At 39.6% G+C, this 16,808-nt stretch overlaps 1 protein-coding gene across 1 annotated transcript; it reads right to left on the reverse strand.

The window, feature by feature from the left end:
• Window positions 1–7,840: 7,840 nt before the first annotated feature.
• LOC127536030 (CMP-N-acetylneuraminate-beta-galactosamide-alpha-2,3-sialyltransferase 1-like) lies at window positions 7,841–11,277 on the reverse strand. The gene is made up of 6 exons (XM_051955233.1): window positions 11,041–11,277; window positions 9,977–10,173; window positions 9,708–9,887; window positions 9,107–9,152; window positions 8,891–9,010; window positions 7,841–8,568 (listed from the first exon to the last, which is right to left on the reverse strand). Exons 1-6 carry the CDS (start codon window positions 11,275–11,277, stop codon window positions 8,401–8,403), a joined length of 948 nt encoding a protein of 315 aa, XP_051811193.1. The 3' UTR covers window positions 7,841–8,400.
• Between the last annotated feature and the right edge of the window lie 5,531 nt (window positions 11,278–16,808).

Consider the following 16,808-nt stretch of genomic DNA (forward strand, 5'->3'; position numbering starts at 1 on the left):
ATACAAAAAATAAAAATAAAAATCTTTTCAATTTTAGGGGTGCTGGGATTCAATTTGGGGGTGGTGAAGCACCCCCAAAAATGGGCTAGAAAAGCCTATTTCCAAGGTGACATCACTATACGGAAGTCATCAAAACTATGAAGCAAGATATGTGGAATTATATAGCAAACAAACAACTTTGAAAAACTCTAAATATGTTTTATATATTAGATACCTCAAAGTGGCCACGCTTTGCTTTGATGACAGCTTTGCACACTCTTGGCATTCTCTCAATAAGCTTCATGAGGTAGTCACCTGAAATGGTTTTTACTTCACAGATCTGCCTGGTCAAGGTTAATTTGTGGAATTGCTTGCTTTCTTAATGGGACCCCCAGTTGTGTTCTGCAGAAGTCAGGGTTAGGGTTAGGGTTAGAAGATGCATTGCAAGACGTTATCGTTATCCCAAAATTCCCCGTGCAGGTTGCTACGGAAGCTCCCGTAGACCAAAAAGTCTGCTGCGCCATCAAGCCAGTCCGAATGGAGACAGGTTTGTGTTCTCACCAGGAGCGAACCGAACTGGAGTTCACATAGAAGCGGACCGAGACCACCTTCGAGAGGTGGTCTCGGTCCGGTTCTTTAGTCCGCACCAAAAACATCTGGTCTGCTTTCACACCAGCCCAAATGAACTGTACTTGCTGCTGTTGTGGACTTCCAGCCCGATCTCACGAGGATTCGTGAAACTGTCACGTAAATTTTTGTTTCGCTTTCGTGCGCACCAACACAATTTCGTCATGTTTTTCGGGCCGCTCACCACGAAATGCACACCAATGTATTGTAAACGGTGGACTTTTCGTGCCACTCAGAACATATTTCAAACGAATGGGTATATTATATTTTTAATGTAAAACCGTGGCGAATCCAACGCTATATTTTGCATGACATCGTCCCTAACCATAACCCAAACCATAACCTAACCATAACCTAACCATAACCCTAACCATAACCCGGTGGTACACTTACCAATTTGCATAGGAATTTAAAGAATGTCTGACGGCCGCAAACGCGATCACACAAGCAGTATACGCCGATGGACAGCTTAGATCGCCATGAATCCACCGGTATAAACCACTTTCAGATGTGATTACCACAACGGGTTTCGTTGTGAGCAACACGAAAAACATTTCGTGGTGAGCGGCACAAAAAACATGACGAAATCGTGTTGGTGCGCACAAAACCGAAACAAAAATTTACGTGACAGTTTCACGAATCCCCGTGAGACCGGGTTGGGACTCCAGTCCGCTTTCAGCGGACCAAAAGGCGTATGTGTGAAAGCACCCTAAGTAGGCAGCCTGATAAGGATCACTGTATATGCAAGTTGAAGTAAAATCCGTCGAAATATCCTACTCTTCATCCTCATCATTTGTTTCTTGCATCTTTCCCTACAGACACCAGGCTTTGCTGTAGGGCACTGGAGCTAAACTGCTCCGTCTGAATCAGCTGTCATGCCACAGCTACCTGGAACCAGTGCTTGGTCCTGGTCATGGATGACAAACTAAGTCTGTTCCCAGAAGGAGTGTTAATGAAATTTCTTTGGTGGGATGAACAAAAAAGGTATTTGTTCACTCCTGATGGATGATGATGCAATCGCAACGATTGGTGGATTTGTCGGCGTGGCTTAGTGAACTCAGCCATCTGTCTGCCCAGCGTAGCACAGCCCATTCTTCATACACACGCAATGACAACATTTTATTAGGTGATAAGCTTTTCGCAGCGTTTGACTGGAGATTTCCTGCAGAGAGGCATGGAGCGCTCATGCTGGTCAGATTAGTTTCTGAGTGGGTTTAGATTCATGCATCACACACAAATTGTCCCCAGACGATCCAGTTGCATATTTTTGAGACGTCATAGACACCGGACCAGGACGTTAACCTACATAATTCATTGTTTTCAAGAAGCTGATTTATATAAAAATGATACAACACTGATTTCCATGTGATTTCGGGTAAAATGAAGGAGGAACCATGAACACAGATCACCTGTACAGCATTTTATTAGGTCACCCTGTCATTCCTTAAACATTTGGAGTTGATAGTAGAAACTGATCAATGTGTCTGACAATACTTTATTAAATCAGTGTCTTTCTGTTTCCGCCTTGACAGACTGAAGGCTGGACTGCTGGAAACCGCTCATCTTGACTGCTCCTATGCTTGTCTGGTTTCCAGGGAAGGTCCAGTCTATCTATAAATGGCCTTTTGTTCTCCGGCTGCACCTTCACCCCACTCCTGTGAACGTGTTATTTCAGGCACACCTGAAGAGACTTGCGTCAATTTTGCTCAAGCTTTTACTCGGACAATGAACTTGTAACAACGGTCAAACCTGTAGTGGCAGGTTTTCTTCTTTCATCCTTCCTGGTGTGGTGTGTGTGGTATTTGAGCAGGTGATGCCAATCCGAAATCACCAGACGAGATTCACATGCAATTGGGCGTGATCGGCTGCAGCTGCCTTCCTCCTCTGAAAAAAGCCAGACACAGAGCACTACTAGATGCTGGATTGCTGAACAACCGCAGTCAGTTTACTGATCCCTGTTCTGGCCATGTCTTTTGTATGTACCTCAGCTACACACGTGGACAAAATTGTTGGTACCCCTCAGTTAAAGAAGGAAAAACCCACAATTCTCACTGAAATCACTTGAAACTCACAAAAGCAACAATAAATAAAAATTTATTGAAAATTAAATAATCAAAAACAGCCATTACTTTTGAATTGTTGATTAACATAATTATTTAAAAAAACAAACTAATGAAACAGGCCTGGACAAAAATGATGGTACCTCTATAAAAGATTGAAAACTATTTGACCAGAGTGACATGATTAACTCAGGTGTGTCATTTAATTGACATCACAGGTGTTTCCAAACTCATAATCAGTCAGTCTGCCTATTTAAAGGGAGACAAGTAGCCACCCTGCTGTTTGGTGAAAAGGTGTGTACCACACTGAACATGGACAACAGAAAGCGAAGGAGAGAATTGTCCCAGGACATCCGAAAAAAAACTATAGACAAACATCTTAAAGGTAAAGGCTATAAGACCATCTCTAAACAGCTTGAAGTTCCTGTGACAACAGTGGCTCATATTATTCAGAAGTTCAAGACCCACGGGACAGTAGCCAACCTCCCTGGACGTGGCCACAAGAGGAAAATTGATGACAAATTGAAGAGACGGATCATTCGAATTGTATCCAAAGAGCCCAGAGCAACCTCCAAAGAAATTAAAGGTGAACTCCAAGGCCAAGGTACATCAGTGTCAGATCGCACCATTCGTCGTTGTTTGAGCCAAAGTGGACTTCATGGGAGACGACCAAGGAGGACACCACTGCTGAAAAAAACTCATAAAAAAGCCAGACTGGAATTTGCAAAAATGCATGTTGACAAGCCACAAAGCTTCTGGGAGAATGTCCTTTGGACAGATGAGACCAAACTGGAGCTTTTTGGTAAGGCACATCAACTCTATGTTCATAGACTCAAAAACCAAGCATACGAAGAAAAGAACACTGTCCCTACGGTGAAACATGGAGGAGGCTCAGTAATGTTTTGGGGCTGCTTTGCTGCATCTGGCACAGGGTGTCTTGAAAGTGTGCAAGGTACGATGAAATGTGAAGACTATCAAGGCATTCTGGAGAGAAATGTGCTGCCTAGTGTCAGAAAGCTTGGTCTCAGTCGCAGGTCATGGGTCTTCCAACAGGACAACGATCCAAAACACACAGCCAAAAACACCCAAGAATGGCTGAGAGAAAAGCGTTGGACTATTCTAAAGTGGCCTTCTATGAGCCCAGATCTGAATCCCATTGAACATATGTGGAAGGAGCTGAAACATGCCATTTGGAGAAGACACCCATCAAACCTGAGACAACTGGAGCTGTTTGCTCATGAGGAGTGGGCCAAAATACCTGTTGACAGCTGCAGAACGCTCATTGACAAATACAGAAATCGTTTAATTGCAGTGATTGCCTCAAAAGGTTGTGCAACAAAATATTAAGTTATGGGTACCATCATTTTTGTCCAGCCCTATTTCATTAGTTTGTTTTTTTAAATAATTATGTTAATCAACAATTCAAAAGTGATGGCTGATTTTGATTATCTAATTTTCAATAAATTTTTATTTATTGTTACTTTTGTGAGTTTGAAGTGATTTCAGTGAGAATTGTGGGTTTTTCCTTCTTTAACTGAGGGGTACCAACAATTTTGTCCACGTGTGTAACTGCTGTTTTTTGTGCTCTACTTTTGAATCATCCATTTGCTCGTAAATGCTTCACCTGGATTCTCTGTTCTCCACTGTCAGTCTGGACCCTCTTGAGTCACCACCAGAAAATCACCACCGGCTTCAGTGCCTGCCTCACCTCTGTCATTCACCACTCCACACACCACCTCTATCTGCATCGTCCTTCTCTGCTTCCCCTCGTGCCTGTAGTCAGCGAAGTTCCATGCTCACTCCGAGTCCAGCCACAGTTTAGTCGTGTCGGTCTGTAGGTGTATGTCCTTGTGAGTGTTTAAATCCAGTGTCCTGTTCTGCTGTTTTGACATCGAGTAATATTCCTGGTAATTAGTATTCTCCTTTATAATTTTTGTAACTCGGTTCAACCTACTACCCAGGTCAGTTGTTCTCTTTCTTTGTTTTGAGACTAAGGGTGAGGTGTACCAGTTTTTCCCCCATCAGTCCCACTGGGGTCTCCGTTAGCTTCACTTGCAGCAACTGCTTCTCAGTTCCACAAGTTTTAACTAATACTTCCAGATGTAGTTTTTTTTTCTGGTGATTTTTGTACATTTATGTTTTACTCCAAATGTCTGTCTGCTGTGTCCCTATACCAGTATTATAACAGAACTAATAGAATCAAGCGGCCAAAAGTCACTGTGACTTCATGCATGTTTTTGGCTGTACCTGCAGAATTCATACGTTAATTAGACACACTTGTCTACCAGGATAAAATGACAAAGTGAAAGCATTTTATATCAAAAAGGTCAACATTAGAATTCATTGTGACCACATCATGTTCTGCAAAAACACTTTTCTGGCCATTATACAACACCAAAACTTATCAACAGAAGAGGAGAATATGATCATGTTAATCATTTTCTGCCTGCATGGTGATATTATTGTAATCATGAATTATCTGGATTTTCTTTCCAACGTACTTCAGTATTGCAGCCTCTGCTTGCCTAAATTCTGCTATTTCCTGCAGTGAGGCTTTTAAGCTACATTCCATGTCAAAGCAATTACAAACACCTGTAACTAGTTGGTTTAACTTACACTAAATCAGTAGATGAAACTCCATCATAGTTTCTGTTAAGGTTTGACTGCTGTCTCAGCAGGTAAACTGTCATATCAGACACTCAAGGGCAGAGATTTGGATGTTTTGATTCTTCCTTTTCCCTCTGTCTACCTGATCTACAGGATGCATTTAAAACAGAGCCCTGTGAAGGCCTGGTCATTTTTCTTTGCAAGTGCATCAGTTTGGCTGCCATATTACTTTTATAGTTTTGTATTGTGTTTGGAGGATTGGAGAGTTCCTCAGTTTGATTACATTTGGTGTGCAATTAATCTTTCCACTGGAATCTAATGTCACACATAATCAACTCTGAGCAGGTGCAGATAGAAGGCCTAAGGGCAGCCGAGGTGTTCACATCTGAGACAGGACTGGTTGACCTGCTTGTACAAACCCAATTCCAATGAAGTTGGGACGTTGTCCATCCATCCATCCATCCATCCATCCTCTATACACCGCTTTATCCTCACTAGGGTCGTGGGGGGTGCTGGAGCCTATCCCAGCTGACTCGGGTGAAGGCAGGGGACACCCAGGACAGGTCGCCAGTCTGTCACAGGGCTACATATATACAGACAGACAATCACACACACATTCACACCTACGGGCAATTTAGAGTACTCAATTAACCTCAGCATATTTTTGGACTGTGGGAGGAAGCCGGAGTACCCGGAGAAAACCCATGCGTGCACAGGGAGAACATGCAAACTCCATGCAGAAATATCCCAGTCCCAGGCCGGGATTTGAACCGGGGATCTTCTTTCTGCAAGGCGAAAATGCTAACCACTCCCACACTGTGCAGCCCCAAGTCAAGATATGTTTTATATATTATATTTTGCAGCCCATACCGGGAAATCAACCTACAAAATTCTGATTGTCGGAATATGACTTGGAAAACTTTTCAAATCAATACCGAGTGTGACTATGCTTTCTTTTTAAACACCACAAGCTGCTTTCTGTACACATGCACTCAGTTTTTCAAGGTGCTTGGTCAGTATGGTGTTTCTGCCACAGTTCTCTTGTGAACTGAAGCTGTTTCAGTGTCTCCTGTCTCGTCATGAAACCCAAGTCTGATGAACATGATGGGGCCATACCGGTCATAGCAGGACACTGGGCTTTACTTGCCACTGATTATAGTACTATGAGTCAAGCTGGACAGTTAGGTTTGGTGTCACGGTGGTTAATGTATTACTGACACCAAGCAAAAACCTTGATGGAATATCATGCATAAAGGCCTCTACACACTGTGCGATTTTAACAGTTTTACAAGTTCACAGCGTGCTACACTGTACAACAGGAATCTAATAATCTTTGGCCGCAACATAAAATTTGCTCTGTGCAGACTGCATGATGAAAATGCAAGTTGAATCTCAGCCTATGATGTACGTGAGTCCACAAGAATAAAATATCATGTTTGTTTCTTTTGCTTTATTGTCATGAGATCAAAAGTACAGTTATGAAATGTGAAGCTCTCTTTTAATCAAATTGCTGTTTTTGCCAAAACTATCAGCACATCCCCAACCATAACAAGCTATTTTTGTAGCATTACCAAAACAAAGCTTAGCTATAGCACCAGCAGATGATAAAATTCACATCGATGAGCTACAACATCACAACCACTGACAAATGAAGTACATAACATTGATCATCTCATCACAATGCAATGTTCTGCTGGAAAACCTTGGATCCTGGCAATCATGTGGATTCTACTTTGTCCAGTACTTACTGTGAAGCTCTTTGAATGTGAGAATGATTATTCACAACATGCTCAAGTTCATGTATTCATGTAGAATATTTATCATATGACTTATGTCAGTTTTTGACTGATCAAAATGATGTAATTTTTAATGTCATGTCCATGTGGAATTTACAACAGCACCTGCTAACAATTCAGGCAAGTTGATACTGCTCAGATTTTTTTTAAATATTATTTTTAGCCTGAGGTGCATTTATATGATGTTCAAAACTCAAAGAAGTTCAAGTCATGGATTAGGGTCAAGGTTGCCTGAGGTGTAGTGTGACTCTACTGCACACATTCAATATCTGATCTTCCAGTTATTACAAAAAGTGAAAGAGCACCCTCTGTGTATCACCATACATGATGACATTGTCAGAGGTCTAATTTTAGGCTGTTATGCACTACAGAGAAAGTCAAAGATTAGATTACAGGATTGTCACAACATGGAAAATACATAAATCTGCCCCTCTATGATGTGCATAAGGAAACAAGTTTTTTTTTTGTTGTTTGTTTTTTTAACATTCCATTTGAGTCACTTGTCCCTTTTCTCTCCACTGGCTGGTTTCTGGTTATTCAAGTCAGTTAATGGTTGATCAGTTAAGAACTTTACAGCATGAAACCTGCATGAACTTTCACTGAACACATCTTTGTTAGTAAAATCTTGACTTTTCCTGAGCAATCTGACCTTTTGACAAAGACTGCAGACGGTAATGGAGAAATGTGGAACTGAACATTTGCTGTTCTTAGTGTGTTTCAGGAAAAAATAAATCTATTTTATTGACATAACATTTTAATGTACTTCCAGAGCACTGTTTTCAGAAGAAAGAGCTATGTTTAGACAATCTTGCAATTGAGCTTAATTCCATTTTTGTTTTCATTTATTTGTGCAGACAGAACATTTCCACAGAGGTCATATCACACAAGTTAAATACAGTGCCTTTGTTTTTAGTTATCATACAAGTCACCTTTTGTTATAATTCAGTTCACCACTACCATGACCCCGACCTCCTCCCGTTTTAAAAAAATTTTCACTTACACATTGATTCTATAATTTCATTTACAGACGCTGATTTCCAAAGCAACGTACATCTGAGAGTAGATACAACACAAGCAAAGATCTTGTCAGGAGAAAACAACTTGGACAATCATTAAAGAAGATAATAAAAAGAAAATATTTGTATTTTTTTTCTCTGTAATAGAGAGGAACAACACAAACAATAAAAGCACATGGAAAAATTTTAGCGCAGCAGCTTAGCACATGTGCCTTTCTTTGTACAGGATTGACAGTAATATTCGTTCATTTCACCGAATCAGTTCCTATAGTCTCAATAGAATCAGTTGTATCTTTAACTTTAAATGATAAAAGATCAGTGCCCTGTAAAAAAATGGATTTTTTGTTCCTCAGCCAACTGCTGGATAATGTGATACTCATGCTGTCCAGGATGCTGTCCAGTTCGTAACTTTTTATTTTTAAGCTTCTCCCAGTAATGGCTCCAGTTTCCATCACTGTCTGCACCAAAACCAAACACACGGACCTTGGAACACAAAAATGAACATACAATAACTAACAAATCTGCTGCATTATGTAGGACACACCTATTTTATGAATATTTAACATTTCACTTCTGTAATCAAACTACACATACAACAGTGACGTGGATGAGTCATAGCATTCATATGAAACTGCCTATCAAGCAGCCTATCATCTTGAATAAGAATAGGCAGTCAGATAAGCCTCATGTCGGTCACATCAGGAAGACGATCACAAACATATCTTGTTGCTTATTTTTGAGCACTTATACAGAAACTGACAACTTTGTAGACTTCACAATGAAGAGAAATTAGAAATGAACTTACCTGATCACAGATGTGCAGCGCAAGAACCAAAGCCATAAAGCCAGTGGATGGATACTCGCCCTTTTTATCCAGCCAGATGTCATGAACATACCTCATGAAGGCTGGATTGACCACCATTACCTGTTAGGAATCTGAATTAATGTTTCAACTTATTTTTTTATCTATCATTACTTTTGCAGACAGCTCACTGCTGAATGCAGTGAACATAATACTCACCAAATCCTTGTTAGCTTGAACCTTGGATTTTACTGCCGCATATGATCTAGAAACAGCATGAAATGACAAAATCAAATGAACTACTTGATAGACTAATGTTGTGAGCAATCCAAAAGAAAGCTAAAAACTCACAATATGAAAACACACCTCAGGAGACATTTGAAGTAGGTTACGAGATTTCACTTCATTCATTAACTCTATGAACCCTTGGCAATTTTCTTGGTGATTTCAGTATCTTTATGTTTAAGGTTGTGTTGTGTTGTCTGTTTTTCTGTTTCATTTTATTTATTTTTCCCTGAATAACCTTGTCTATCCAAATCTTCCATGATCTCATATGATAATGCAGTTGCAGCTTTTGGTGTAGAAGCCTTTGTATGAACAATAGAAATCATATTTACAATGAAATGGTTATGTTTTCACATGTAGTAGTAAGCCTTGAGGAATATGAAACTAAATGTCGGCCGTCAACTTCAGAAAAGTGGAGTGGGGTCTTGATGATTTGCTTTCATTCATTAATGCCTGTTTGTTAGATTACACTGAACACATCTTCATAGAAATGGGGAAAAATCATATGCATGTAGTGAATAAGAATATGACTCACTTTCCAGTAAATCCTGTTGTGAAGGCCATGATGAGCCACTCAAGATCCTGTATCTTGAATGGAAACAGCACAAGATGAGTGGTGTTGTCTAAATCCACGGCACTCTCTGGATACATGACACGATGAGTTGTTCTGGTCCCAACATCTTCCTCATAGCCGTTGATACGACCAAAGTTCATTCTAAGAAGTACACACCAGAATACTTCTTATGTCACTTTTTAAAAAAATAGTTGATGACTAAAGAAGAGTTCTCTGAGCTTAATATTTACCTTATGACGACATCATGGAAATCTATCAGAGGTCCGTAGTGTGATCGCTTTAAATTAACAGAATTTCCCACCACAGCACAAGTCCTGCAGCAGTCAGGGCTGGGTTCTCTTAGATCTGGAGTTGGTGGGAACATCTGAAACAGCCTCTCTACTGTTGTTTTATAGGTGCTGAAGCTGCGCCTTTCATTCTGTAAGCGCTGACAGAAATACCAGACATACTCTGTTGTTAAACCAGTTATCATTTGCATTTTGTGAGCAAACAGGCATACAAGAACATTTGTATTTCTACTTCTCTTTTACCAATGAGAATCAGTTGCGAGTTCTGAAGCTGGTTTAACTTGCGAACAGTCTAGGAGCCTGCTGCTTTTCCACAGGTTAGACGCTCTGTGCGGAAAATACACCTTCTCGCCTACTCGGAGGTGGACCATGTCCCTCCTCATCCATATGTATGAGAATGAGTCAAATCAGAGTCTTTATGGAGTCACATCATTATGGCATTGCATATCTGTTCAAAGACTGGTGTCTTCATTGAACTTTCGCTGAGGACCACAGTACAAAGAGAAGGTTTGTCTTTCCCAAGACAAAAAGATTTTCTTGATCTTTAATTAGAATTCAGCCAACATTTATAAACACTGCTGCAAATGGCAATCCTGAGTTTCTGAATTTTCTGTAATGGGATCATTGAAACCCACGTGTCTTTGCCACGACAAATAATCATGCATTGTCATATATGTATATATGAATAAAAAAAATAGAACAAGTGCAGTGTTTTACATTTTCACTTAACACAGCAGGTAGGGACAGTTTGGCTCATAAGGAAGAAAGCAGTGACAAGCTCAGATTCTTGCAGTCAGTCTACCAAGTTCCAGTGTAGATTTTGGGAGGAAAGGAAAAGGGATATATATATATATATCCTGACAGAGAACCAGCTGTTTGGCTGTCGAAGGACTGCTTTAAAATTATACACTGGCTGGGTATAAAACAACCTGCCTTGGTGGAAAACAGGTTTCAGATTCTCATCTGATAACTGCAGGATGATTTTTATTGGCAGGTGAGTGACTTACCTTCCACCAGTTGAAGGCATCCTCTGACAGGTTGTAGTTCACAGACAAAAATGGGTCCACAGAACTGGTGAAACTTTGCATGAGCAACAGCTTATCTTCTGATAAACACTTCTCACAAGCACATGGGCTTTGTTGTAGAGAGTGGAACCAGACAGTTAAGTTGAAGTGGGTTCTTATGAACAGACTAACCCCGGTGAGAAACAGCAGTAAAATAAACACCTTAAATTTGGACTTCATCTTGGATTTGTTGACACTTGTGACTGGAAAACAGGTCCAGTCTGTGGACAAAGTGTGTGGTGAAATGCACAAGTAAGTCTACAGTTATGAATAAATAAACACTGTCACCATTTATTCATAGCCATACTCAGCAAAAGGAGTGAGAGAGCTGAGTCGTGGATTCATAATATTAACTTAATGAAGAATAAAAACAACAACAATAATAATTAGAGATAATTGATGATGATTATTATTGTTATTAATAGTTTTATTATTGGCTACAGTGTTCACTTGATTCCTGTGGGACATATTCCTACTCAGTCACAAATAAACTGATCATACATTTTTCAAATTGAAATCAAATAAAGTAATAATCGTACTTTTTAAACAAGAAACATCACTTTAAATGTGGAAATGTTTATTTAATTGATCTTACCTTAAATGAGAATCAATCAAGTTCTGGAAAAAAAAAAATCATGAATGTGCAAATGTTTTCTATCAGTATCAGAGGATGATAACTGTCTGACAGTTTGACTTCCAGACAACTGGCTGCAACTTCTTATTTGAAGGTTTTCTGTGATGATGACACATCAGTGGCAAAGGGGAGGAGAGGTGTGGTTCTTGCATATGTGCTTAACAACAAACACTGGTGATGAGGAAGAACTTTTTTTCGACACATGTAGTGTTGAGTTTTTAACCTCAACCTTATCTGACATTATACAAATGATACACAGATGATTTTTTAGCTCATCACACTCACAAAATCCCCTTTGTATGAAACTGAATTTCTTACCAACCGTAAAATTAATTGATTTCTTGTTAGAAGATTCAATCTGTAAAGAGACAAGTTTCTTCTTGAACTCACTGAAGTCGAGAGAATTTAAGGTAAAAGCATGAAAATTTAGATGAGAATCAAAAGTAAACCGGTTTAACAACCTACCTTTGCTTTTGCATTGTCACTGCAATTCAACCAGTCATAAAGGAGATGTGGTGTGACACACCCAAAATAGAGAATCAGATTGAAATATCGGTAGCACTTTATAACACGGCCCGTGTTTTACAGAGTCGTTTCCCGTCTCTTACAGTGTAGTTTCCTCAATTTTGAAGGTAACTGTCAGACATGTACATGTCATTTCGCGCAACCTGAGGAGTACTTACACTTGTGTCTGACAGTGTAAGTGCTGTTGTCTTACAGTGTAGTTTGACGTGTCTTAATGTGTAGTTTCCTCAACTGTGGAGGTAACTCTCATAAATGTAGCATGACATTTTGCGGACTCTTATGGGGTACTAACGCTGGTGTCTTATACTGTAGTTTGACGTGTTTTAATGCGTAGTTTCCTTAATTGTGGGTGTAACTCTCATAAATGTAGCATGACATTGTGCGGACTCTTATGGGGTACTAACGCTGGTGTCTTACAGTGTAAGTCCTGGAGTCTTACACTGTAGTTTCCCGTGTTTTACCATGTACTTATCAAAACAGTGTCATTTTCCTGAACATATGCCTTTACTGTACAAACCTTGACGTGCGACTTCCTCTTAAGAATCACCATGGACCCCTACAGAGTGTGTAGACCAATGATAAACTGAAATACTGTAAGGTATTGATGAGTATGTGTTTCACATAATAATGACAAGACATGCAGACGTACAAAACATCTTTATTTATTTAATATCTTTATTTTTCAGAGACACCAATTCACCTTTTAAAGTTACCCAGCCCTTAAGATCACCCTTGTCTTTCCTTACTGTCTAACTATCCAGTACTTCCACTGCAACAACCCAGCACTTTACCTGTAACTACTGGTCAACAACTGGGAACCGGGCTGTATTATAAAGTGAACACTTGTTGGCTTCACTTACTGTCTAACTACTGAGTACTTTACCTGCAACTTTTAAATTCACGCTCTCTTTCCAGTAAAACTTTTATTATTAATGAGTTGATTGTAGATAACCATGTTGACTTCTTGTTTTTAACTGAAACTTGGCTGGGGGCAGATGCATCAGCAGTTCTCGCAGAGGCCTCCCCACCAAATTTTAACTCCGTGTTTTCATTAAGGCATGGTAGGAGAGGTGGTGGCACTGCATCAATCATTTCTGGTTTATTCTCAATTAAAGAAATTTTATTTGATCAGTACACCACTTTCGAATACCATGCCTTTACTTTTAACAATCCCTCAATTTTATGCATCACAATATACAGACCACCAAAACAATGTGCTGCTTTTAACTCACAACAGGGGACACACTCTGGACCTGGTCATTAGTCACGGTCCTCTGTCCATCGGTATGTCCTCTGTTGTTGACTTGGCTGTGTCCGACCATTTCTGTGTGTTTTTTGGAGTCACTGGTTTTATCCAACAGGAGGCCCCTGTGAGAACTGTGAGGAAGCGCTATTTGACTTCTGAAGTGGCTGCAGATTTTTTAGGCATTTTAGAGAACTATCCTCCTGCTTTTCTACCAGCTCCCTGCGATTTTATTGTTGACTATTTTAACTGTAAACTCAAGTCAAGCCTCGACTCAGCTGCTCCATTTGTAACAAAACAGATACATATTAAAAACATACCACCATGGAGGACTGAGGAAACAAAAACACTGAAGAGGAAATGCAGAGCAGTGGAGAGAAAATGGAGGAAAAACAAATTGACAGTAAATTATCAAATATTTCGTGATCTAGTAAAAACATACAACAGTGCACTTAAGCAAGCCCGAAACAACTACTTCTCAAAACTGATTGCCAGTCACAAAAACAATACAAAATTTCTTTTCTCAACCATCGACAAACTACTCAACCCCACTTCCAATAATTATAAGGGCATCATAAGTAACACACTCTGTGAGGAATTTGCAGTCCACTTCGGAAGGAAGACAGAGTCGATTAGATCTAGCATTTTATCAAATCTGAAAACTGCCTCTACTTTTACTGCTTCTGCGACTCTGTCTTTAACTGAGGAAACACTGGACAGTTTTGACCTGGTTGATGCAAGCACATTTGGTGGAATTTTATCCCAAATGAACCCAACAACCTGTCTTTTAGATCCCATCCCCACTTCATTTTTTAAGACATTTTGTGGGCATCTTGAAGACGAGCTTTTAAACATCATGAATTGCTCCCTTCAGACAGGGGTCTTCCCTGCTGCTTTTAAAACAGCAGTGGTGAGACCCCTTCTGAAGAAGACTAATCTGGATCCTGCTATTTTTAATAATGACAGACCAGTATCCAACTTACCATTTTTAAGCAAAGATTTAGAGAAAATTGTTTTTACTCAGCTGAATGCTTTTTTAGAAAGACACAATATTTTAGAAAAATTTCAGTCAGGTTTTAGGACGAACCACAGCACAGAGACGGCTTTGTTAAAAATTGTTAACGACCTCAGGAGTAATTTAGACTCCCATAAACTTTCTGTTCTGGTGCTACTGGACTTAAGTGCAGCCTTTGACACAGTAGATCACCCAACTCTTTTATCTAGACTTAAACACCTGGTCGGCCTCTCTGGGACTGTTTTAAAATGGTTTTACTCCTATCTCTCTGACAGAAGTTTTCTGGTAAGTTTGGATACATGCTCATCAGATGTCCACAAAATGAAATATGGCGTGCCTCAAGGCTCAAATTTAGGTCCCATTCTTTTTAACTTATACATGCTCCCACTTGGAGATGTCATCAGGAGACACAGAATCAGTTTTCACAGTTACGCTGATGACACTCAACTTTACATTGCCATGTCTCCTGATGACACAGGGCCAGTCGATGCCCTTTTTAACTGTATTTTAGACATCAAATCTTGGATGGCAGAGAATTTCTTGCAGCTCAACCAGGACAAGACTGAGGTTTTAGTTATCGGCCCTGAAGCCAAGAGAGAGAAACTTTTATTAAAACTGTCTTCGCTATCTTTTAAACCTGCTGTTTCTGTAAAAAATCTGGGCGTCATTTTTGACTCTGAGCTTAATTTTATACCTCACATTAAAGAAGCAACTAAAACAGGTTTTTACCATTTAAAGAATATAGCCAGAGTCCGCCCATTTCTCTCTCTAGCAAACACAGAGATATTAATGCATGCTTTTATTTCTAGTAGAATGGACTACTGTAATGCCCTGCTTTCTGGTCTTCCCAAAAAAACTATCTCTCACCTCCAATTATTGCAGAACTCAGCTGCACGAGTCCTGATGAAGACCAGAAAGCGGGACCACATTACACCAGTTTTAAAATCACTGCATTGGCTCCCTGTGTGCTTCAGGGTAGATTTTAAAAGTATTCTAACAGTTTTTAAATGTATTAATGGTCTTGGGCCTTCATATTTGTCTGATCTACTTTTACCTTATGAACCCTCACGGACCCTCAGGTCCTCTGGCACTGGCCTTTTAACAATTCCCAAGGTGAATACAGTAACTCATGGCGAGGCAGCTTTTCAACATTATGGCCCTCGCCTGTGGAACAGCCTGCCAGAGGACCTGAGGGCTGTAGAGAATGTAGAAACTTTTAAACGCAGGCTCAAGACTCACCTTTTTAAACTGGCTTTTACATAATGCTTTAATTTTATCTTAATGCCTTGATTTATACCGTTTATTCCCTGGTTTTGCTTTTATTTATACATTTATTTTATTATTTTGTATACTATTTTATTATTTCAATATTTTAGTATTTATTTTACCATCTATTTTATCATTTATTTTACTATTCTTTATTTTTAGTAGCTATTTTATTCTTCAATTTTTAGTTTTACATGTTATTTTTAACACATCTATTTTAGATTCCAGTGTTTCCTCGGTGGGGAGCCGTCTGCATCTGGGGCTTTGCCAGGGCCTGGGCCTAATGGCCCTGGAGCTAGCTGGCCTGTTGGGCCTGACGGGGCCTGCTGCTGCCCCGGGTGCGGGCGGCTCTCATTGATGGTGTTTCCTCTTTCAGGTGCTTCTGCTCTCAGCCAGCAGACACTATTATTTCTTTTACTAAAGTGTGTTTGTGTGTGTGTGTGCATGGCTGTGTGACTGTCTGTGTGTGTATGTCTGTGTATTCTTAGGAAGTATGTTGTGGGGCAGGGTTTGGGAGGGATGTGGGCCATTGTCTTTTTATTGTTTTTTACTGTTTGTTTTTAACTTGTTAAGCACTTTGTGCTACTTTTGTATGAAAAGTGCTATAGAAATAAACTCTGATTGATTGATTGAACTACTGGTCCACAACTGGGAACAGGGCTGTATTATAAAGTGAACACTTGTTGGCTTCACTTACTGTGCAACTATTGAGTACTTTGCCTGTAACTACCTTCCCTACCTATGCAGGTACCGAGTACTTACACTCTTAAGTACCCATGGCCTGTCTGTAAGTACAAAGGGTTCTGTAACATTGTTTCCATTATTAAATAAATTTATTTTGAAAATAACCAATTCACAAACCAGAGCAAAATAATAAAAACATTATGCATTATTGATAACTCTTACTTATAAGAAAAAATATTCTATTTATTTAAACTAACTATAGGAAAGTACAACATAAGCTAAACCACTATATAAATAATATTCAACTACTATATACAAAAGTACCGCTAAATTTCACAAAAACA

The sequence above is a fragment of the Acanthochromis polyacanthus genome, chromosome 11 (genome assembly GCF_021347895.1).
Source record: "Acanthochromis polyacanthus isolate Apoly-LR-REF ecotype Palm Island chromosome 11, KAUST_Apoly_ChrSc, whole genome shotgun sequence".
NCBI lineage: Eukaryota > Metazoa > Chordata > Actinopteri > Pomacentridae > Acanthochromis > Acanthochromis polyacanthus.

Coding starts and splice junctions, on each gene's coding strand:
- LOC127536030 (XM_051955233.1), bottom strand. CDS start 11,277: ATGAAGTCCAAATTTAAGGTGTTTATTTTACTGCTGTTTCTCACCGGG. Junction 10,174..11,040: donor ATGCCTTCAACTGGTGGAAG/GTAAGTCACTCA, acceptor TATTTCTGTCAG/CGCTTACAGAATGAAAGGCG. Junction 9,888..9,976: donor TTCCATGATGTCGTCATAAG/GTAAATATTAAG, acceptor TGTACTTCTTAG/AATGAACTTTGGTCGTATCA.